Source organism: Festucalex cinctus, chromosome 4 (assembly GCF_051991245.1).
Source record: "Festucalex cinctus isolate MCC-2025b chromosome 4, RoL_Fcin_1.0, whole genome shotgun sequence".
Classification (NCBI taxonomy): domain Eukaryota; kingdom Metazoa; phylum Chordata; class Actinopteri; order Syngnathiformes; family Syngnathidae; genus Festucalex; species Festucalex cinctus.
This window is the reverse complement of record NC_135414.1, coordinates 20,616,279-20,639,924: the sequence shown is the minus strand read 5'-3', so window position 1 is coordinate 20,639,924 and position 23,646 is coordinate 20,616,279. Positions and strand designations below refer to the sequence as shown.

The following is a 23,646-nucleotide window of genomic DNA, read 5'->3' as shown; positions in this document are numbered from 1 at the left end:
CTCTTACTAAAGTTACTAAAATCTTTTTTTTTTTATTCCCTCTAGAGGAAGACGAAACAAAGTTGGCTTATCACTCATCATAAATGACGTTATTAAGAGCATGGGTGGGCCTAAGGTAAGTGCATTTTTTATATTTTGCATTAACGAGTTTCTACTCATATTCAGTCATCATATTAAAACGAAGCCAAAAAACAAGTCCTGTCAAACACGAGTGGGAGGGAAACACTTCAAAAGCCTTCTGCTAGCATTGCTAATGCAACAAGGAGCACAGCTAGGTGGTTTCCTTCCAGACAGTGGCTCCTAAGGTTAAAATACTAGCACAAGCAACACCTAACACACTCCCACGACACACTACTCACAAACTTGTTTCAATGCTTTATTGTTAGAAAGCTAAATGTGTTATGTAGAGTGTAAGAGTGTGTCCTTCAACTCTATAAAATGTTTAATAAGCTGTGCACATTATACAGAAAAATGTGCTTGTTCCGTAAGTTAAAGTTGTCCTGAGACAAAATGTCACGTAAAAGCAATTTCTAAAAATTATTCACTATAAATCGCTTTTTTCTTTCTCACAATATGACGATACCATCCATCCATCCATCCATCCATCCATCCATCCATCCATCCATCCATCCATCCATCCATCCATCCATTTTCTTGACTGCTTATTCCTCACAAGGGTCAATTCAGTTAAACTATATTTATAGAGCACTTTAAAACAACCTGCGATTGGTTGGCAACCAGTCCAGGGTGTCCCCCGCCTACTGCCCAGAGCCAGCTGAGATAGGCGCCAGCACCCCCCGCGACCCTTGTGAGGAATAAGCGGTCAAGAAAATGGATGGATGGATGGATGGATGGACTTTCAAACAACCGCCACTGTTTTCTTAAGATGGACAGCAGATACAATGAAAACAGCAGAGTCCCCAGAATTGAACGTTATGTGAATTTTTATTACACAAATTCATCCGACTCCAACCATCCATCCACCCATCTATTTTCTTGACCGCTTATTATTATTATTATTATTATTATTATTATTATTATTATTATTATTATTATTATTATTCACTATTCACTAATATGATTCACTATTATATGAAGAGATTTGTGTGAAATAAATAAATATATACATAAATAAAGACATTAATTAATTTATTATTTATATATAGGCTACTGCGATTGGCTGGCAACCAGTCCAGGGTGTCCCCCGCCTACTGCCCAGAGCCAGCTGAGATAGGCGCCAGCACCCCCCGCGACCCTTGTGAGGAATAAGCGGTCAAGAAAATGGATGGATGGATGGAATTATATATATATATATATTATGCACATATGCATATTATGCATATTTTTAGCTTTTAAGAAGCAAATTCATTAAGCTTTGGCTCAGTTTTAACACACTTCATTACCTTTTGGTTAATGATCTCATACAAATTTTATCTATTTTGGTTTGTCTCATATTCAAGATAAGATATATACGCCAATACGAACATGTTATTAATAATTATTTTGTCTGACTTTAGAAATGAAAGAATGAAAAAATGTCACCTTGAAAACTGCACCAGAAAGGACTTGAAATGAAACCATCAAGAGACTAGACTTCTAATTTAAGAAGTTTAACGGAAATATAGCACTGTGAATTGCCATTCATGGATTACAGTAATTTTATATACAGTGCGGCTATTGTCCTAACTCATAAACACTAACATTTATTTGCATACGGTGAATGACTGGTGAGCACGCCCGCCTCCCAGTGCAGAGGACGTGAGATCGAGTCCAGGCTTCGGCCTTCCTAGGTGGAGTTCACATGTTCTCCCCGTGCTTGCGTGGGTTTTCTCCGGCTACTCTGGTTTCCTCCCACATTCCAAAGACATTCTTGACAGTTTGATTGTATCCTCTAAAATTGCCCCTAGGTGTGATTGTGAGTGTGAATGGTTGTTTGTCTGCCCTGGATTGGCTGGCAACCAGTTCAGGGTGTACCACGCCTACTGCCCGAAGCCGGCTGGGATAGGCTCCAGCAACCCCACGACCCTTGTGTGGAAAAGAGGCTAAGAAAATGGATGGATGGATGGATGGATGGATGGACTTCCTGAAGTCTGGAATGGGTTTATGTTATGGTTTTTCCACTAGAGGACAGCATTTGTCTATGATGGTTAGTTAGCAAGTAACTACCGAGTTTCAAGTCTTTGGAGCGTTTGTGATTTTAGAACAACAATACAATTTTATGTCAGTATTTGTTTTTGTTGATGAAATGCCTGTGACAATGTCCACTTCTTTGACATTGGTCCTGCCGTTACTCTTAGCAACCTACTCTGTCATCTTTTGGACCTTCGAGACAATAAAAGGTCTGGCCTGTGGATGTGAGGTCAAGACCTAAGTTAAGACCAAGACTTTGAGGAGTTGAGTATACCAAGCCCATGACTTGGATTAGTCCAGATCAAATCCCAGTTTTTCATAACAGTTGAAAAAAAAATGTTAAAGGTAAATGGATTAAAGATATCTTAAAATACAACTATTAAGAGGTAAAATACCACTCAAAATATCTGGTACAAAAATAATTTTCAAGGAATGTACACTGTTATTGTGTACATTGTAATATATTGTAATGTGTAATGGAAAATGCAAGACATTATTTAATTGTTTTACTTACCTCATTGTGACTTCAGTGAGATTCAGTCATTATAGATTAGTAATTCACCCTCAATCAGGTGGGACAGACCATGAACAAAATTGATAAAATGGACCTGTGACAATGTCCACTTGCTTGATACCTAACCTGTGAATGTCAGGATAATAACATATTTTCCCTGTGACATTTTTGGGTGTTAACCTAATGTCACCTGATAGATGATTAATAAAGTCTCATTTACGTTTTTATTGAGATGGATTTTCACTACATGGTTCAGATGAGGCCAAATTCAAATAAGTGTATCCAAATTGAAGAAAAACCACCCTCGTTTTGTAATGATGTTGATAAAAATACCAGATGCACACCTGTCAAGGGAATGAATGCGTAACCTAGACTTAAGATGCCGTCATATCACACCTTGCAGGGGAAATAACCCAGAAACCCAACCTCTAAGATAAGAAGCAAGTAGACACCCACACAGCTTCTCTGGTCGGTACTTGTTAGGCAAGGAACTAATTTAGTTGAAAAAGCCCCCTTCCTCCTTATGAGCTAATCTTGTCCCATCCTGGAGGATACACTATCCATTCTTCTGTTTGTCACTGCTATCTGCTCAAACAAAAGTAATGATCAAGATTTAGAAAAATGTATCAAAAGCAAGACAGACCCAACTGAGGCTAAGTGGGACACACTCGCACCGTCAAGCGACTTCTGGCCACTTCCCAAGGGGCTTCACATAGTCAGGCCCCGCGAATACCCACACTCTGGATGCTTTCTCTCAGTCAAAACATACACTAGGTTAGTATGCTTAAAAAAAAAAAAAAAAAACAGAAAGAAAGACAAGCAAATGGACACCTGCTATCTTTGTTAATGTATTTACAAATTATTATTTCAGCAGAACAATACCATGCTCTTCCATTAGATGGCAGAAGTTACAATAGACCCATATAGCCACCTGGTGACATGTTCGTACAACAGAATAAGGTATGGTTTCCGGTGTCAGATTTGTGTTCAATTAAAAACCAAGGACTTTGTGGAGTCAAGACCAAAGTACTGTAAAGTTTGAGTTGAGACAATGTCAAATTGAGGACTTTGGAGGGGCTGTGACCAAGTCAATATAAGGACTTCATGAAGTGAAGACCAATTTCAGACTTTGAGGAGCAGAGAATCAGGCAAGGTCAAGACTTTGAGTTGAGACAAAGTGGAAGCTCCAGTGTACAGTAAACAAAAATCAGCTTGGATGCACTCAGGAAAACTAATGGAAGAGATTTTTTTTGTTTGAAATTTAAATCAAAGTGAAACAGTCAGTGTGCAGTTCAGTGTCCACTGTTACTCAGTGCACGTTTGGTGCTTGAGCAGTCACGCAATGGCGAGAATCCTGAGAGTCACGGCAACCTGTGCTAGCCGAATACTCTTTTGCTTGTACAGACACAAATAGCCAAATAAGGCTTGATGCTAATGCCAAGACGTTAGCCGCTTGCATGTCAGAGACCAAGCAGGCTCATGAATGACTTACAGTATATCCCACCCTCCAGCTGCCCAAACAGTGAGGGCTCAAACTGCCTCCACCTCGTTGTCCTCAACTCTCCTTGACCACAGCACTTGACCCTGTGACTGTGGGATGAGGCAACAAAGGTTCAAGCAACAGAGCAGAAAAGGCTTTCAAGAGATTTATTTCATGATATTGACCCCAATTTAGCTTTTTATTGAGATACTTTACAAAGTCAACTGTAATGGCACACATTCGAGGGGAGACCTCCGGCAGGGCATTTGATGGTTGAAAATTCGTAAAATGTGCAATCTCTTATGTGGTTTTAAGAAGCCATTATCCAACAAACTGGGTTCCAACAAATGATTATGAAACAAGGCACATATGCCTGTCTTTTATGAATGACACCATTTTGTTTCTGTGCAAACTGGCGACCTTTTAAAGAGACCCCTCGCTAATCCCCCGTGCTGCCCTGTTAGTGGCACATTAGCAGGGTAATGAAAGTCAAGCTGCAGGGAACTGCCCGGCTCAGGATGTCTTTGATAACTAAAGCTGCCGGGAGCCAGTTAAGTCCATAATGCCCCCCCACGGACCTCTCGGCCCGCTCGCCAAGAACCTGATGGCCTCGCCAGTTGTGTGCACACCATCACGCCTTATCACGCTCGCGAGTGTCACGCAAACCTGCACAAGACAATTACATGAGCACACGTGGCCCCTCATCTTGACTCTGTTCCCTGATGCTATTGTTTTGCCCCGTAAATACGGTTGAGGGCGCGACAGGAAGAGTCAAGTGCGTCTTGTCATGCAAACGGCTTCCCGAGTGTTGGGCCAGCAGGAAGTGGGAGTCGCGATCGTGTGCGCAACTCAAGTATTCCGGCAGGTGAGCCTCCGAGAGGCTGTTCACGCGACACCGCTTTGGCTCTTTTGTTGACGCCAAAATAGAGCATTGCAGTGCTGTATGTTTTTGGTCTCTTTCACCTGTAGATCCTACAAATTACTTGAAGAAAAACCTGAGCCTTAAATGAAATAACAGTAACATTTACATTTTTATTTTTTTTATTTTTTTTATTTTTTTATTTTTTTTTACAGTTGACTATTTTAAAAGTTTAAACTGTAAATATACCACAAACTGTAACATTGTTTTCATCATAACAGGGCAAGAGAAGAGGATGGATGTTATGCTTCCCGCCTGTTTTGGCAGCCAATGTTAAACATGCTTTTGAAAACCATTATCTGGAACCTCCCCTTTTTACATATAACTCAGCAAAGGTGGGATATTTCACCCATTGTGGACACAAAATATCCACATAGAGACGATCTGGCGACAAGATGCCTTTGTCTTTTACACAGAACCCATCAAAGGCACAATATTGCCACATGTGACACCCCATTGCAAAATTAAGATGTAGCTTTGGCAGGCAGTGTGAAATGGACTATCACAACAGTTGTTTCTAGCCTCTTTTACACAAAGAATTTGCAAAAAAAAGGCAAGATATTGCCACAACTGTGTGCCCTTTCACACAGCAACATGGCATATACTTGTCGGATAACGACATTGCTTTCAATACAACAAGGCGGGTGAAATTACTTCCCTGTTGCGGTATCGTGGCATTCATTTTGTCACATCAGAGCCGTAACAATGTCTAAGTTGTCTTTAATTTTTGCACAGAACCGAGCATTCAAAATGTTCAAAAACGAAGTAATCTATAAGCAAGCTACAGCGTGTAGCCATGAGTTTGCAGTGGCTCTAAAATAAACTTGAGATTGGAAGTGATCTCTCAAGCATGACGAGAGTTGACAGCTCACACATAATGGTTGGATGTGGGCCAAGTTGGACTTTCACAGGCAAGCATTCCATATGGTGCTGCCATTAGAGCCAATGTCAAGAAGACACTGGGGGACAGCGCATTGGAGGGCATAGTTCATTGTTATCTTATTTTGCTATTTTGTGCCAACTGACTGGGTCTCGTCACTGTCAATCTACTTACTGTGGGACTTTACTTACAAATAATGCATGAGTCACCAATTGTTTTTGAACCAAATAGTCAACTACTTGACGCATGGATTATATCATGCATTTGCCATTATTGCTATAAATAAGGACTAAATAAGGCCCATAGGCCTCATGTGGCTTGTGCCCACACTTGGAGTGGCTCCTTAATTAATTTTTTTAACATTAAAAAAAAAATGCTTCCTTTCTCTATGAAACCTGGTCAGAATTAAGTAGTAATAACACCATTCACCACTAGTTAGCGGAGATTGCCTTGTTATTTTTACCCTTGGTAAATATTAGGGGTGTGAGTTGCTAAGTATATGGCGATTCGGTCTCTATCACGATTCATAGGTCACGATTCTATTCGATACCCATTAATCCCGATACGAATTTATATGTTGATTATTGCGATTTTTTTTTTTATTAAACAGGTTGCAATCTGTTTCATGTTTGAACAGCTTTGAAATAAAATATTAAGTCTTAATGTTACACTAATATAACATTCTTCCATGCTTAAAGTGTGAAACCTAAGTAAGACCTTTTGTTGAATATTTCCAACAAAAATTGATGTTTAAAGATCGATTCGGCTGCATATTGAATCGATACGTGAATTGTGCCCTGCAATTTCGCGATATATTGCAGAATTATTATTTTTCCTTAAATAAACATCCCTAGTAGGCTTAAATATTGCAACTGCAATCGTTAAATAGAGTTGAGTTGAGTTGAGTTGAGTTGAGTTGAGGCTACTAGAGAAGAAGACTGTAGTGCAGTTGTCATCCATGATTGGATTACTGGTGTTTTTGAGTCATAAGTAATGAGAACACTTGATGGGAAAAAGGAGAGTTTCTTATATAAGTAACAAGAAAGGCATACTACCATATCTTGGTGGGGAATTAGATAATGATTTCCTTAACTTGATCTTGGCATCAGAACTATATCATTACTCTGTCACAGCTTCATTAACAACGTGCAACACAAATGTAACCCGATACAGTATTTATTTAACATACACATGAGCAATGGGTAAGATAAACAGTACACTAGTTTTTATGTTCACTGTTTAGGTCTGTCTATTTATGTGAATGAGTTGACATACAAATGCTTTTGAAGGTGAAATATAGCCAGGTTTGCCTTCTTCTTCTGTGGTTCGGCAAAATATGTGGGTGGCTGGGTGGTACTGGAACCAGTCAACAGCTCTGGTCTAATTCATCACAAGAGCCATACTAGTTTTGAATAATTTAATGGCATGGCAATGGATGGTTTTGTGTATTGTTTTCTGAGTTGCTTCACTGAATAATTCTAAACATGAATCCATACTGCAAGTGTTGACCGTCTAAACCTCGTCACATGGTTCACATTGACATGCATCATGCAAAACTTGGACCTGCGGTGGCGAGCCACACACTTATCGTGTATGTGTGTTAGGTTATGCAAGATATCAGGTTGCTTAAGAGAGTGTCAAAAGTCACTATAAGTAACATGACAGCTAAACAGTAACATTGTGTTGTCATAGAGTTTAATACAAAGCAGAAGCCATTTTGTTCAGATTTAGTATACGGTAAATTCTTCTCATAGGAAATAATGGAAACAGAAATAACTGGGGTCTATCTATGGCCATCACAAAACCTTTATGAACTGTATAGGCAATGATTTACATTGCATTTTAATATTATTAACTGTTTAGTGATACAAGTATAAAAGAAAATGTCTTCTTTCATGTTGAAAAGTGGTAATCAAACAAGAACAAAGAGTTTCCTAATTAGAACTTACAAGGATAACATTCTCAGAAAAAAGTGTTAACAGCATTTCTTGTTTGGGGAGGTAATAGTCTTGATCTTGCTGTCCTTGCTAACATGCACTGCTTACACTAATTCCCTGGCTAGGCTAGTAGCCTGGCTGTGAACAAAAGAGCACAGTCAGTGTTGCAAAGTTAGTAGGCAGAGCGAGTTTCATGTACATACGCCTTTCCTAGCCAGAGTTAGCTAGGGGGTGCTGTTTCAGGCAGCCCACTGCCTGGAAATGTAACCCCCCTTAAATTTTGTAGTGTTTGTTCCAGGACTTCTTGCTTTTCAATGTGTAATGATGGTACTAAAATGAGTAGGCAGGGTGAGTTTCATGTACGTAGTGCTTTCCGAGCCAGCGTTAGCTCAGGGGTGCTGTTTCAGGCAAACCACTGCCTGAATCCCATAAATATTGCTGTGTTTGGAAAAACCCGTGATATAGTGATGTACAACCCAAGATAAACCCCATTATATATTAATTTTGGACCCACATACAAATCCGCGATGTGAACCGCGAAGTAGCGAGGGACCACTGTAATTCTATTATTTCTGTTTCAAAGATTGTTTAGTGTCAGGACGTAAAAAGCTATTCCTAAGGGAGGAAAATATCAGCATTTGTCTTAAATACAATGACATGGAAAATAGATTTCAGATGAAAATCAGATTTATGTAACATCAAAGATGTTATTTTATGGCCATATCTCCCAATCCTACTGTAGTTAAACTAGTTGAAACTAGTTGAACTCAACCACGATTGCCAGCGCTGTAACAAACCGTACGACCTACTACTTGATAAAGTTTACATAGATGTAAGCACACAAACAAAGAGAAAAAAACAAGAAAAGAAAAACTGGAAAAACCTGGCCTTCAGCCCTTAGCTCTCACGCTAACCAGGAGCCGGGGAGGTAAAGTCGCACGCTACTTGTCACTGTGACAGCTAAGATGCTTTGGACTGTCACGCAAGGTGAGAATAGAATAGAAAAAAAAAAAAAAAAAAAAAAAAAAACCCAAAAAACAGAAGTGCCCAACTAACCTAAAACTACAACAAGCATGACAGACATGACTTGTTTTTGGCAGATTTTTTTTAATTTTTTTATTTTTTTGGCAGCAGTGATTTCTAAAAGTGACCCAAACACTTTTCTAAACACAATTGTGAGGAGTGAGGGGGAGGCGAGTTGGCGCGCTCACCTGTGAACAGAGCCGACAGCGTTATTAGCGTTAACAATGTCATCGTTGGCTCGGAAATGTTTTGTCACGCCATGCATCGGCACATGCAAAAGGAAGCAGGGGTCGGTCCAAGTCAAACTCGTTGATAAACTGGCAGCTTCAGTTTAGACTAAGACCAGCAAAAAACACAAAAGAGCAGCACAGACACTTTCTGGGACATTATTCATTCAGGTATGGGTTTTGTCGCAGTTCCACAAAAGCATGTCAAGCATCTCCAAATGGTGTGCGTGTTTTATATTATTCACTGAAAAAAGTAACATGATTTTCATTGCACTTCAGGTAAAAATAAAATACAAAACTCAAACAAATGTCACTGTCTAATGAAAAGAATATATCTCCAATGTTTTTTATTTATTTATTTATTTATTTATTTATTTATTTATTAATTATTTTATTTTTTTTACCGATTCATAAAATTTGAACCTAATAAGCCTATTTCAGCATCAATTTTAAAAACACAGTACTTTAGTAAACTGCAAATATAAGATTTCTGGTTAGTGAAAAGCATGTACCGGTACATAATATCCATTTTATTTCTTTTTGAAAATATTCTCAAATAACTATAATAATAATTTCTTTTTTTGGGTAGTAACAATCAAGACGATAACATTACTGTCATATGAAAATACTTTGTATTGGTATCCAAAATGCAAAGAACAGAAAAAGCCTTGATTAAAAATATTTGCCCATTTTTTTGTTTTGTTTTGTTTTGTAATGCCCTATGGACATTTATGTTGTTGAAATTCTTTTATTTCATGCCATCATCACACGCTGCTGTATTTTTAATTTTTTTATTTTTTTTATTTTTTTTTTTTATTTTTTTTTTTTTTTTTTTTTTTTTTTCAGGCATGTTGGCAAGCGGTGTCCCACCAGTGTGGGAAGGTTGACTTTGTATCTCCTACTTCTTGACAGCGCCATTTTAATGCGAACACGATCATTGAAAAAGACAGAAAATTGTTGCTTTGACAGCCAGTGTAAAATGTGCTACCTAGTAGCGACTGTACCTAGAAAAGCTAGTTAATCTGTGGCAAGCCCAGTCAGTAACGTGCAGTGAAAATGGGATATCAGGATGAAATGCAACTGAGATGGCAAGCTCGCAGACTTTTCAAAGTAGGTAAAGCCCGTATCCCTCGGAGGGCCGAACATTTGCAAGCGCTGGCGCAGGTAGCAAATGTGCACTCCTGTCAGGATTTGTCATGGTTCGTTCAAGGTTTGCAAACTTTTACTTAATGTTTGCTAAATATTTCACATGTTCCTAATTTCGTTGCGACAAGAAAAACCATTAAAAATCTTAAGTGAACGTTTAGAGAACGTTTGATCTTGAACAAATCCTGATGAGAAATCAGCATTCGCTAGCTTTGCTTTCGTGGTTTAAATGTAGCTGTAGGTGTAATAGGTGGTCCAATATTTGTCCATACAGTGTCTATTGCAATATCCTGATACAGGGAAGTATGGACAAACTGTACCTGTTAGTGAAGGTAATTTAGCTCCCATGGAATTCACTTGGACTTGAGAAGACCATTCCTACTTTAATGCTGGAGGCCTCCCGTCGTTTTCTCCCACACAGATCGATGGAAGATATCACAGGAACATTCCTGAAGGGCCCACCCTGTTTCCCCTTGTTTGTAGCTTAGGAGTGGGTGGTGGGGGGCCTTTCTCGGGATGGTATGGCATCGCGTGTAAAGGCGGCGGCCCCGCCTGGGCCCCTAGGCACGTTGGCCCTGTGCAATTTGGCCACCGTTACCCAGCCACACGCCTGAGAGCGGCAGATTAAAATAAAACTCCCCCAAGATAAACTTCCACAATTGATATCACGCTGGCCTTTTCCAAGCACTCTGGGACAGCACTGTTTCCTGTCCGGTAGGGGTGTGATGGGAGTGGGGGCGGGTTTCCTGTGCTGAGTAGATTGGGAGAGGAGGAGAACACAGAAGCATGAAAGGCATTGGACTTCTCTTAACTAGCAGACTGCCAAAGGGAGGGAGGAATGTTTATTGATCTTAGTCACACACATATTGTAAAGAGGAACTTTGCTATGGGCCGCTAGCACGCTATGGGAATCAGAGTCGGTAGGGTGGGGCGGTTTTGTAGAGCAGGCCCTTCCTCGGTGCCATGCTCAAGAATTTTACTAATATAGTACTAACAGGAGTTATGTATCGGCAACAGAATATTAATAATTCCCCTAACCTAAACCCCATAACTCTTCAACCTGTATCTTAACAAATATATAAGTAAGCAATATGAAGTGACAGTTTGGCAGATTGACAGATACAGAGATGTGCAAAATTGAAAAAATGCCAATGTAACATCATTAGTGAACTGTTTAAAAAGTTGATGGAAAGGGGAAAGACGCCGTTTGAATGTTGATTGTAGTGTCCATTGTTCAATCGCGCCTACCAGAGGGAAGGTGTTGGAAGAAGTGGTCTACCAACCCTACACATGATGATTATGTGCATCAGTGCTGAGTGAATAGACTACAGGGTTATCAAAAATATGTAGCAAATTAAGTACTCTCTGTAGGTTGATAATAATTTTTGGACCGTACCATGTATTTCATGTGCCCCTTTTAAGATCGAGGTCTGGCGAAAGGTCTGCCCTAATCAACACTAACTTTTAGCCCTAAGTCCAAACGAACACTCGCTCAACCCTAACCATTTCACTAACGCACAACATGAAGAATTCCTCTAACTATAACTGCTAACCTCTTAACCTAATAAGTCCTTTAAGAAGTGCATGTTTCATCCTCGTATGCCATTTTTAGAAATATTGGGGGGCAACTCAAGTGACCGCTTCCATTGTGTGAAAGTGAGTTTAAGTGATGACTTGTGCACACACGCTTCCTGCTGACCCTTGGAAAATGCTTATCAATGCTTATCGCAGAATGCCGAACCATGCATTCTTAGGGTACATTTACACCAGTGATTCCCACCCAGTGTGCCGTGTGAAATTATCTAATGCCAATGTTGACATTTATTTTTTTTCTATAAAAACAAAAACTTTCTTTGCCAACCATATAGTAACAGACAAGACATAAATTACAATAATACGGTACACAATTAACTCATATATCCACTGTTTGGGAATTGTTTTGCCAAGTGGTGAGCCGTTAGAATTTTCCAATATGATATTTGTGCGTTGGCTCAATAAAGGTTGGGAAGCACTCTTACCCAACAACAACTTGGTAAAAATTATATATTCTTTATTTTTATTTATTGAAAAATTAAACACAAAACAAAAACAGCACCTGAATGGTTTTGTAACTGGGGATTTATTTTAGGAAGTTATATTCCAGCTGTAGCAAGTTAGCAACCAAGCATTAGGCAAGACCCAGATCATCACTTGCTTTTTTAAATCAAGTGAAAACAAATGTTAATACTGTACATGCCTTTACGTATTTCTGATGGTGTTTTGTAGCAATATAAATTGTTGTTTGTGAAAACACAAAGAACAATAGCCAGTTAAACTGGCAAGAATTTATCAATGTTGCATTACCTGCTTTACATTGTTTTCGTCTGGCTGGTTTCCATTCACTTTGTCCTGCTCTTCATTACTCATATCCTTTGCATGCCATGGAAAAGTCATTATTTAATTTGTAGACACACTAACAGCTCGATTTTACTTGCTTCTCGGCCAAAATCCGCAAGTCATTGCTGCATTTCTGGCTCGTCATCCTTTCTGAGAATGAGAAAAAACGAGTTGCACAATGTAAGAGATGACGGTGTCACATTTCCTTCCGTTATGTTCATCAAGCCCAAAAATAAATCACTGTCACGGAATATATTACTCCCATGATGTCAAAATAGGAAATACACTTTCACATTGAGTCAGCAAAAAAAAAGAAAAAAAAGTCACCATGACTTTTACACTTGTGTGATTAAGGAAGCCTATGCATTTTGTCCCAAATTTATAATTTTCATCAAAAAAGGGGGAAAAAAATCCCTCAGGAATAAAAAATTGGAACTCCAGAGACCCAACTGTATATAAGCCATTAAAAAGTTTTTTTTTTTTTTTTTTTAAATACAGTATATCATCTTTTAAAAAAGGTTTTTGTTTTTATGTATTTCAAATGCTAAATTGTCACTTAAAACACACTTGTTCACTTAGTTACGGTTTATAATGGCGACAGATTATTTCTGTTAATTGTAAAATCCTATATGGCAACATTTGCCAGCTTTCTCACCTGAACACCACCTCAGGAACTAGACTGCAGGTGACCCCCTTCATTATGCCTTTTGGTGCATGCAGTATTCCCGTTCACAGATGACCTCAGCACGCGGTGAATAGACACAACACCGGTAGGGCGGTCTGTGGCTTCACTGCCCCCATGTTCCTTTTGCCGTAGCTCAAGACATAACATTAATCAACACGTGCACATTATTTTTAGAAATGAACACGTTACACATGGTTGTTATACAGTATATAGGATGTTTATAGAAAATAAAGCCTCTGACTTTGTTGACCAAACTTTTTGTTCAAGATAAACAAAGTTGCTGCGTTTTATGGAAAGTAAGATGCACATCCATCCATTTTCTGTACTGCGCATCCGCATTAGGTTCACCAGTGAGGTGAGCCTTTGTTTTATGGACCAATAACCATTGACGCTCATATTCACTAATGGGCAATTTCAATTGACCTGACATGAATGTTGCTCTGCAATTGGCTGGCAACCAGTTCAGGGTGTAAGCCGCCTGCTGTCCGAAGCTGGCTGGGATAGACCTTGTGAGGAGTAAGCGGTTAAGCAAATGGATGGATGGATGACATGAATGTTTTTAGAATGTGGGAGGGAGTCAGAACATGCAGACAAAACTCACACAAGCACGGGGAGTACTTGCGCACTCCTCACAGGAAGGCTGGAGCTCGGATATGAACCCACGACCTCTAAACTATAAAACGGATATGCTGCCTATGTGCAGAAGGGCTGAACAAAAATGAATGGCTGTTGTCATTGATTAATAGTGTAATTATATAAAATAAAGATACTTTTTATTTCTTCCATATAAATTGAATATAATTTTTTATTTTGACAGGATGAGCTACATTTTGGTCAAATTACATCATCCTCAAACTTGAAGGGGAGGGGAAAAGTCTGTTTTTAGGGCATTAGTAGCTCTCTTTATTACTGTAATGTAATCTTTATTTATCCGGATAGACTGTTGAAAACAGTTTTTTGTTTTTTTTACAATGTCTGTTTGGTTCACGAGGCTCAAATAAAAATAAGGATACAAACAAATGCAAGTGCAAAGGAGACTTTGTACAGGAAGTACCACTGTAAAAAAAATCTATGCAATATTTGGTATTATTAGCCACTGCAAAATTATTCAGTTTGTACATTGGTTTGGTTTAGTTTGGTTTGGCTTATTCATTTTTTCCTTTCGGACACATGACAGTTTACATCAATCACATCACATTATTTGCAACATTGACATCCAAAAGAAGGGCTGACGGGTAGAAGCCGAGGCTTATTCGAGACCCGTCCCCATCGACCCATTACTATAACGCATCAGTCATATACATTATTTAGAATAGTAATTAATTTTTATCGTTATCCATCCCATACTATCCCAAACGCTGCTCTGCTCGCTCAGTTCATCTTGAATGTCTGTGTGTAGATTGTACATGTCATTTGGAATGTCATTTGGAACTGTTGTCGGTTCCCAGACGCCACCAGCAGGCCCACCACTAACACAGTACTAAAATATTTGTTTGTACATAAACAAATGTAAAAAAACAAAACAAAAACAAAAAAAACATAATAATAATAATAATAATAATAATAATAGTAATAATAATAATAAAATAAAAAAAATAAACCGACCATCCAACTGATGTAAGGAAAGTATATTTAAAAGTTAAACACAAATGAGCTGTACTTGATTGATGGATGGATGGATTATTAATAGTAAGTGAAGTGTCACATTTATGAAATGATGACAGGTAACTTCAAAATACAGTACTACTTTTTAAAAAATGAAATCTTTACTTAAGCAAGCACTTGACATATTATGTCATTAAATAATATAACACATTTGATGTACCGGTAAGTTGTAACAATTATATTAAAATAAAAGGATAGAAATTACATCAATGCAAAATTTGCAATGTTTTAAATAATTTATTATTCATGTAAACTTTATGCTATTATTTCAACACGTTATGCTTATGTATAGGAATGGGGCGAAGAAGTATAAAACAAAATATAAAACTGGGGTATTTTTTTATTTGTTATTTTTAACAATAGCTCATATATGTGCGGTGCTGTTTTTGTAAAATAATTATTTTAAATAAAGCAAACACTGCATTTAGTATATTTTTATTGCGTCCGCCATCATATGTCCACTTACACATGCGTAATCATAATAATGACAGAAATGCAAAATTTTCTAGCTTACTGTTTGTATTACAAAAGAATCACTTTTTGGTATCCTGGCAAATCAAGAGTGCGCACACGCACACACACACGCACGCAAACACCTGTATGCACACATATGTATACAAATATTAGGCACATAAATTTACTTTACAAAATACTTAATAGAAACACATAAATCACATTTTAGGATGCAAATATAGCTTCAGTGTTGTTAAATCCACATTATAATGGGTTATATCATAAACAGTATAAGCTCATCTGTATTTCATTCAGAGTCACAGGATAGCAGCAGGACCCAAAACCACAACATGGACGTTGGTAAAAATATATCTTCACAACATCATTAGCTGCTTGACTTCAATTTGATGTCCAGTTCATTACATTCTGACAATATGGCTTTGTTTGTGAGCCATGCGTCCATAGTGTTACAAAAATACCATTATTACTGCATACAGTATATATACAGTAAATACAAGGCATTTCTTATATTACAGTATGACTGTTGTGTAATTGTAGAGTGGCATCGTGACCAATCAGTGTTGCTGCTCTAATAATGAATGTCCATTTGATCCATTAGTCACTGAAAAGTCGGCCAATGGCAATAGGCCTACAGCTGGATTGCGCAGGATGGCGGGACTTAAACAGGAACACAAATCACAGAGAGAGGAGTACAGTAAAACCCTGCACATTTGTGGTTCGGAACTTCACCTATTCCCATTTTTTGTGCTTTCTGTAGCACCCCATATTTATACAAGATGCTTCCGAAGCCCTGGAGGAGTAGGAAACGTGTGTGGTAAAGACCAGACGTGGATGATTAGTTAAGATGGACACATCAATAAATATGAATTCAAATGCAGTATAGCACATTTGAATAGCATAGCGCATTGTACTGTGGTAGTTATTGTGGTTGCTTATTTTCCCAGCCCTGCACACTGTTCAGAGAAATTTATCAGCTTGCTCTTCACTGTACGTCAAGCGGTCGCATGGTAGCTCTCAACTGGCAGCGCTTGTGCTTCATGGTGAGGCCGTACTCGGGCGTCATGTCCACGGGCTCTCCGGGCATGGTGTGGAAATGCAGCCTCTGCACGATGATGGCCAGGAAGAGGAAGACCTCTTGCCGCGCGATGACCTCACCGATGCAGCGGCGCTTGCCCAGGCCAAACATCATGACTTTCTCACCCTCTTGCTTATTGAGCTCTGTGCCGTCTTCACTCAGGAAGCGCTCAGGTTTGAAGGACAACGGATCCTTCCAGATCTCACTGAAAGATGCAGAGTAAACATCAGTTTACACAGTTTAAACATCAGTGGTCAGTCTTCCTTCACTGCAAGCTAGGCGGTACAAGCATTAGCATCCTACTTACGGGTCTTGATTAATTTGCCACTGATTGATGAAGACGCAGGTGTCTTTGGGAATAAAGAAGCCATTCAAAGATGTGTCCTTTGTGGTGCTAGAAAGATAGCAAGGTCATACATCAAATGTCAAAATGTCCCTGTGATATTCTTAGATCAGCGCTCTTAATGATTAGATAGATGACTTGAGCTGGGCCATTATGTCGTTATTAGCTGTCCTAGCTTGGCGTCTTCCGATCTATCTGCACTCTGGTGCACATTTATCCAGTTGAAACTAGTTAAGACCATCAGGTCACATATTCTTACATGGAATAGGCAGCGCCAGCCCCCGTGGGGTGGCCGGCAAAGGTAGTATAAGATTAGCGACAATTTTGAGTGGGGCAAGCCTTGTTCCACGTTCAGCAGATAAGGCTCCACAGCTGTTTAACTTGATCTTTCTGGCATCTACTAAATAGTTCAACTGAGAATATACAGTCTCCTGGTTGTTATTAGTATAGCGAGCATTCAGGATAAAAGAACCAGTAAAAGTTCCCATTGAACTCCGTACACCTGCAAGAAAGTGACCCTTACCAGTGGGGGATAGTGAAGGGCAGGAATGACGAGTGCCGGAACATTTCCAGGATGAAGGCCTCCAGGAGGGGCATGTTGGCTTTGTCAGATAAAAGAGGAGAGCGGTGATGTCCCACCTTGTTCTCTGGAAAGGAAGAGATTTGGTGAATGGTCTGCCCGGATACAGGAGGTGTAATTCTACTGTCAGGTACTTACTCAGCTCCTGATAAAGCCTCTCCTGAATCTCCGGATAAGCCACCAAGTACATGACTGACCAGGACAAGGCAGTTGAGACGGTGTCGAAACCTAGAAGAGAATCAAACTTCATTTTATTTATTCAGAGGTGACTTTTAATCACAAGGCACTGGTAGTACAAATGCACCGATGATACAACATCACTAGAACCACCATGGATCTCCAATAGCCACAAGAGCAAAGTCACTGGAGATTTTCTCTACTCTGGACATCCGAGATCTCCAGTGAGTAGAGTGTTGAAGTAACAGGGCTCAGGTGGCTAGGGTATTGGGAATCTCTGGTGGGTTGGATGTTATTGTACCTACCCTAATCCACCTCCAAATCTCCAGAAGCTACAACACACTCCAAATATCACACTCCACACTCCAAATATCTCCAATAGCCTAAAAATCCTGGAGCCTACCCCCCAAAAATCTCCAGTAGCATCACCACTCCAGCAACTGGAGATCCCCAGTCCTTTAGACACCGGATATCTCCAGTAGCTTCAACAGATGAGTTCCCAAAGATCTCCAGTAGCCTCAAGACCTTAGCCACCGGAGATCTCCAGTAGCTTCTTCTCCCAGACCCCCAAAGATCTTGAGTTGCGTCAACATTCTCACAACTGGAGAGCTCCAGGAACCTAACCACTGAAAATCTCCAATATCCTAGCTACCAGAGAGCTCCATTAATTTTGCCACTGGAGATTGCCAATATTCTACCCACCGGAGCAGAAAGAAAGGAAGAAGAGTTCCAACCAACCGGCTCCAAAGAGGTCATTCACAATCCCTACGACCTTTCCATCCGAGACCTGGACGTTGGAGTTCTCGTCCAGCTTCCTGTCTTCGCAGTGGTCGATGAGGGAGTCAGTGATGTCCCGAATGTTGTCCTGAAAGTGAATCAATTGAACAACTTTGATCAGTACAATGGACTCATTTATTGTTGGGGATATATTCCAAACCACTCGTAGTGGGTAAAAATCCCAGCTACATAGACTATGTTAAAAATGTTTTTGTACACAGTTTTGATCCCACTGTCAATGCTTTTAACACTTTTAAACTGGTTAAAACACATTTTTTAAACAAAGTGTAAATGCATTTGAACACTAAAACGCATCAGATGTATTGTAGAGTCAGGGTGTTGGATTCATGCACGTGCTTTTGGAGGTAGGGCCTGCAGGTGGCGTGTGATAGCATAAAAGCTGCATATGAGTTTTTGGATAAGATGTGGCCAATAGCAACTTCTGCCAGAGCATCTTCTGCGTGAGTGTGCTAATTGTGTTTGTCTTTTCTTGTGGAATTTTAAAAAACAGCTGAAAACTGCACCAGCAACTGTCACGCTCCGTTCAACATGCAAGGGCATTACTGTATGTAAGTTTACTGTAAAAATCCATGAAAAGAAATATTGCATAAGGACCTATAGCAGGGCTCCCAACAATAAATTGTGATATCACAGGGGAATACTGTGTGAGAAAATGGAAGTCGTTTAAGATGGGTAGGTGGTACCTTGTTGAAGGTGGCATAGTGGTTGACCACGATCTTCTTCACAAAGTCGTTGAAGCGGGTGTTGAGGCTCACAAACGCCTTCATGGTGGCGCTTGGCAGGTACTGGAGAGCTGGGATGAAGTCAGCAGGGTTGCCGCTGCCCACCACCTGGCTGAACTCATCACTAATGTTCACCAGGCTCAGAAGCTCTTGGTCGTCATGGTCGTAGCGGCGGCCGAAACACATCCCGCAGATGACGTTGGCCACGGAGACGACGATGTGGCGAAAGGGGTCAAAGCTGCCATCGGCCTTCATGACTTTGTTGATCTGCTTTACCAGATACTCGCCCTCCTTGCAGATGTGCTCCTCCAGCATGCATGAGTACTGTGATGAGGTGCCATCCAGGGTGGAGAAGGAGCGCAGAGCGCTGTAGGCCAGCTTCCGGCGGGCTCGCCACACTCCTGCCTGGTCCGTGCTGAAGGCCAGACTCTCACCGTCGTTGATGAAGCGGAAGGTGTAGAGGTCAGGCCTGCCCGAGAAGTCCTCACCTTGTTTAATGAGCGCCTGTCGGACTGTTTCGCTGCCGCTCAGCACCACCACGGGACGCATGCCGATCTGGATCTTAAACACGGGGCCGTAGCGCTTGCTCATGGCGGTAAGGCTCAGGTAAGGCCTTTTACCCACTTCTAGCACATTGCCGATGATGGGCAGAGGCTTGGGTCCCGGGAGCCGCCGGAGCCCCTCGGGTATGCCACTTCGGAAGGACTTGAGAAACAGGTAGACCAGACACAACGTGGTCACGGCCACCAGGCTCTCCGACACAGACACGGCCCCCACCAATGGCAGTATCATTAGCACCATGGCAACGTCCTTAGTATTTTCTGGCTGCAAAAACAAAGCACCTGGAAATAGAGGTGGCAGAGGAGTGTTAGTTGCAGGCAGGTTGTGCAACATGTCGACTACCTGCTGTGGAGAATGAATGACGACTGCATGTTATTTTACTCATTTCACGTTAAAAACGAACAAACGTAAGTGTGGAGAGATAGCAAAACATCTGCAAACATACTCTGGTAAAACAATCTATCCTACTATAGTAGGAGTTAGACACCTATGAAGCTTGTTGTGCAGAAAGTTGTAAGATTACCTTTCAAGCAAACAGATGAGCAATGCAATCCAAGAGCAATCAAAATGCCGCTTGGCCACGAGTTTAGACTCCTTGTGTCCCCAAAAGACAGAATGGGCTTCTGCTTTATAGCGCGCTCCTCCACTCTATTGGCTGCTTCCCGTGATGTAATCACCCCTCCTTCTGTTTGTCATGAATGAAGTGCTTCCCGTGATGTAATCACCCCTCCTTCTGTTTGTCATGAATGAAGTCTGGTGCACTAAAAAGGTGTGTGTGTGTGTGGGGGGGGGGGGGGGGGGTGTGCGTGCGTGTGTGATTGCATGTGTGATTGCATGTTTCGAAATGCTCTCTAATGCATCAACAAAGCGGCGTGCAACAAAGCCACAGCTATTCATTGCTTTATTATGGTCTTTTCTTATGTTGTTGATGAAGTCATAATCAGGCTGTTATTGCATGACGTCTAATTCGCATGACTATAAACAGTCTGTGATGATAACGTAACTGAATAAAGTCGTAAAGTCACACAAATAAAGCGGTAACGTGACAAGAAGTTGTAATATTACAAAATAAAGTTGTAAGGTTATGAGAAAACAGTTGCAATTTTATTAGAATACACTAAAGTAATAATTTCCTTTGGTTGGGTTAGGGCTACAGTAAACCCAACTTAACACAAATGTTATAAAAGAAGTCGTATAATGTTGCAAGATTAAAGATGCAATGTTATGAGAATAAAAATGTAATGTTATGGAAGAAGGGTTATAATGTTATGAGAATAAAGGTATGGGGCTCTATTTTCGTGTCCAGCTCAAGTCTGGCACGTGTCGCGACGTGAATCTGTGCAGGGGCAGGTTAGACTTTGTTTTGGTATTTTCGCAGAGCCACCCAACTTGCGGCAGTGTAAAACATGCATTTTGCACCGTTGTAGTTGTGAACAGTTGAATCGCCACCTGTAGAAGTGACTCCTCTCATGCCCTTTAAAATCAGTGCATAGTTCTTAACATGGGACAATGAGAAACTGATTTTATGATTTTATGAAGTCAATGCAGGAAGTCTAATCATGCATATACATTTATAAAGAATGGCAAGTAGGCCTCCACGGGCTGATGACTTGTAAATTTGCCCGGGAGATTAAAAATATATAAGGAAGATAATTATAATACTGTAATGCATTCACTGACTTGATTTCTACAATGCGTGGTGTTGTGATGTTTATGAATGAATTACAATGACATCCACCGTACATGTCGACAAAGGTCAAGATCTGTCTGCACCTCGATCAAACTCAACACAATTGCATTACACTACCTGCACCTATACTTAGACGTGACTGGCACAGAGCGATGAACCAGATTCCCAAACAAGATTGCTTTGCTATGAAAATCAGGATACGCCAGTTTTTGTGCGAAGTATGCATTTAAAGCCCATAATGTTATGACTATGAAGTCATAATGTTATGGGAGTAAGTAAGTTATTACAAGATTAAAATCCTAATGTTAGATATAAAGTCTATAATGTAAAAAAGTATAAAGTCTATAATGTAAGAAAAAAGCCTTACTGTTCTGAGAAAGAAGTCACATAGTTATAAGAATAAAATCACAATGTTACAAGATACATGCTATAACGCTAGAGGAAAAAAGTTGCAATGCCGCCAAATAAGATTAAAAGGTAAGAACAAAAACAGTGTGATAAGAACTTTACAGCCAATCTAATATCATTGCGGCTAAAGCTATAATGATATCATGATATATTTTACAGTTGTGCTCATTAGTTTACATATGGGTATGTAAACTCATGAGCACAACTTTATATATCACCATTCACCACTACTTGGCAGACATACAGCTGACCATAACCAATCACTCACATGGCATCTAATAGTGCAAAGGGTGGGGGTCTGAGTGGGAAAGTGACAACATCTACCACCCAGGCAGCACTAAGTCCTGATAAAGCACTCAGGTCGAATGCCATTGCGTGCTAGTACCTGTTAGCCGGAGTTAAACATTGACCAGTTGCGTGAGAGTGCAGCGATCAAACCTTCACCTCCCCTTTGAGGTAGCGACAGAGGCGGTGGGGGTTACTGGGGAGGGAGCTATCCAATGCAAGGGTGGACCAGTTCAACATGATTTTTTTTGAAAAAAATAGTTTGTTTGCAGCAAGGAAATTACAGCTTTAAGTAAATGTGCTTTATGTACTATAAATATCATTAGAATTTTATTGAACGTGACATTTTATTAACCGTACAGTTTCATGTCAAAGTGAGCAAGTTTATTTTATTTTATTTTATTTTATTTTATTTTATTTTAATTACATTAAAGATACAATGTTACGGAGAAAAGAATAGTCATAATATTACGAGGTTAATGTTGTGATGTTAAACTTGTAAGACAAAAGAGTTAAGAGAATTTATTTATTATTATTTATTTATTTGTTAAGAGAATTTATGTTAAAAGAATAAATTTGAAATGCACAATCACAAATTTACAGGTTTAGAGTAGGGGTTCACCCGACCCTAAAGTCTAATATTATAAGAAACTTATGTAATGTAACAAGAGCATATAGAGGTATGAGGAAAAAAATCTGTTGTTATAAGAAATAATAGCTACCAAAGATGACAATAATACAAGATTTAAGTCAGAATGTTATGAGAATTAAATTGCAATGTTACTTGAAAAAAATGTAACATTAGATTTTAATTGTAATGTTTTGACTAAAAGTTGTAATATTATGAGGACAAAAGTTGCAAAATTACAAGATTAAACAGAGTACAATAATAAAAATTCAAGATAATGTTACAAGATAAAATGTTATAATATTACCAGAAAAAAAGTTGCAATGTAACAGGAGTAAAGTGATCATAATCATAATCATAATCACAATCCAAAATCATAGTAGCTACTACAAAACATCGGAATGTTACGAGAATAAAGTTGTAATTGTACGATCGGGGTTGGAAGGCGTTCATCAAGTGCCAACTTCTCTGGAAATCCTTTTGCAGTTCTTTATAAACGTACTTTCTGAGAGCTGAACACCTGCATGGAGAGAGTTTGCTATGCTTCTGCCATGTAAGACCGCATGCCACACCTGCGCTGAATTCAAAGGGAATGCAGGGGAGACACTTCGATTGGCCAAGAATCACGTTGTGTTCAGTCCCACAATGGCGCAAATGCACACTTGTCACTGTACCCGTCTACGAAAATGTCAGAAGAAAGAACACCCCACCCATACACTCAATTTAGGCTGTACTTTGTGTTAGACTCGCATTGGGCATGAAAATAGGGCTGCTGTTTTTGTAATGTTACGATAACGAAAGTCGCAATGTTGCAAGAATACTGCCAATGTTACAAGAACAAGTTAGGATGCAGACATTTCCTAACAACACAACTTTACTCTCGTCTTTTCCCCATGATTTACAGTCACTGTCGTAAAATTGTG

At 39.7% G+C, this 23,646-nt stretch overlaps 1 protein-coding gene and 1 long non-coding RNA gene across 2 annotated transcripts in view; one reads left to right on the top strand and one right to left on the bottom strand.

Annotated features, from left to right (window-relative positions):
* The window catches only part of LOC144017752 (uncharacterized), a 54,918-nt gene that overhangs the window by 299 nt on the left and 30,973 nt on the right, over positions 1-23,646 (top strand). The window contains exon 2 of the long non-coding RNA XR_013283242.1: positions 46-115. This is a non-coding gene — a long non-coding RNA (uncharacterized LOC144017752). The remainder of the gene's footprint in view (positions 1-45; positions 116-23,646) is intronic.
* cyp1a (cytochrome P450, family 1, subfamily A) lies at positions 15,402-20,387 on the bottom strand. Its single transcript, XM_077519632.1, has 7 exons — positions 20,236-20,387; positions 19,113-19,993; positions 18,370-18,496; positions 17,593-17,682; positions 17,398-17,521; positions 16,839-16,925; positions 15,402-16,736 (listed from the first exon to the last, which is right to left on the bottom strand). Exons 2-7 carry the CDS (start codon positions 19,950-19,952, stop codon positions 16,439-16,441), a joined length of 1,566 nt encoding a protein of 521 aa, XP_077375758.1. The 5' UTR covers positions 19,953-19,993; positions 20,236-20,387; the 3' UTR covers positions 15,402-16,438.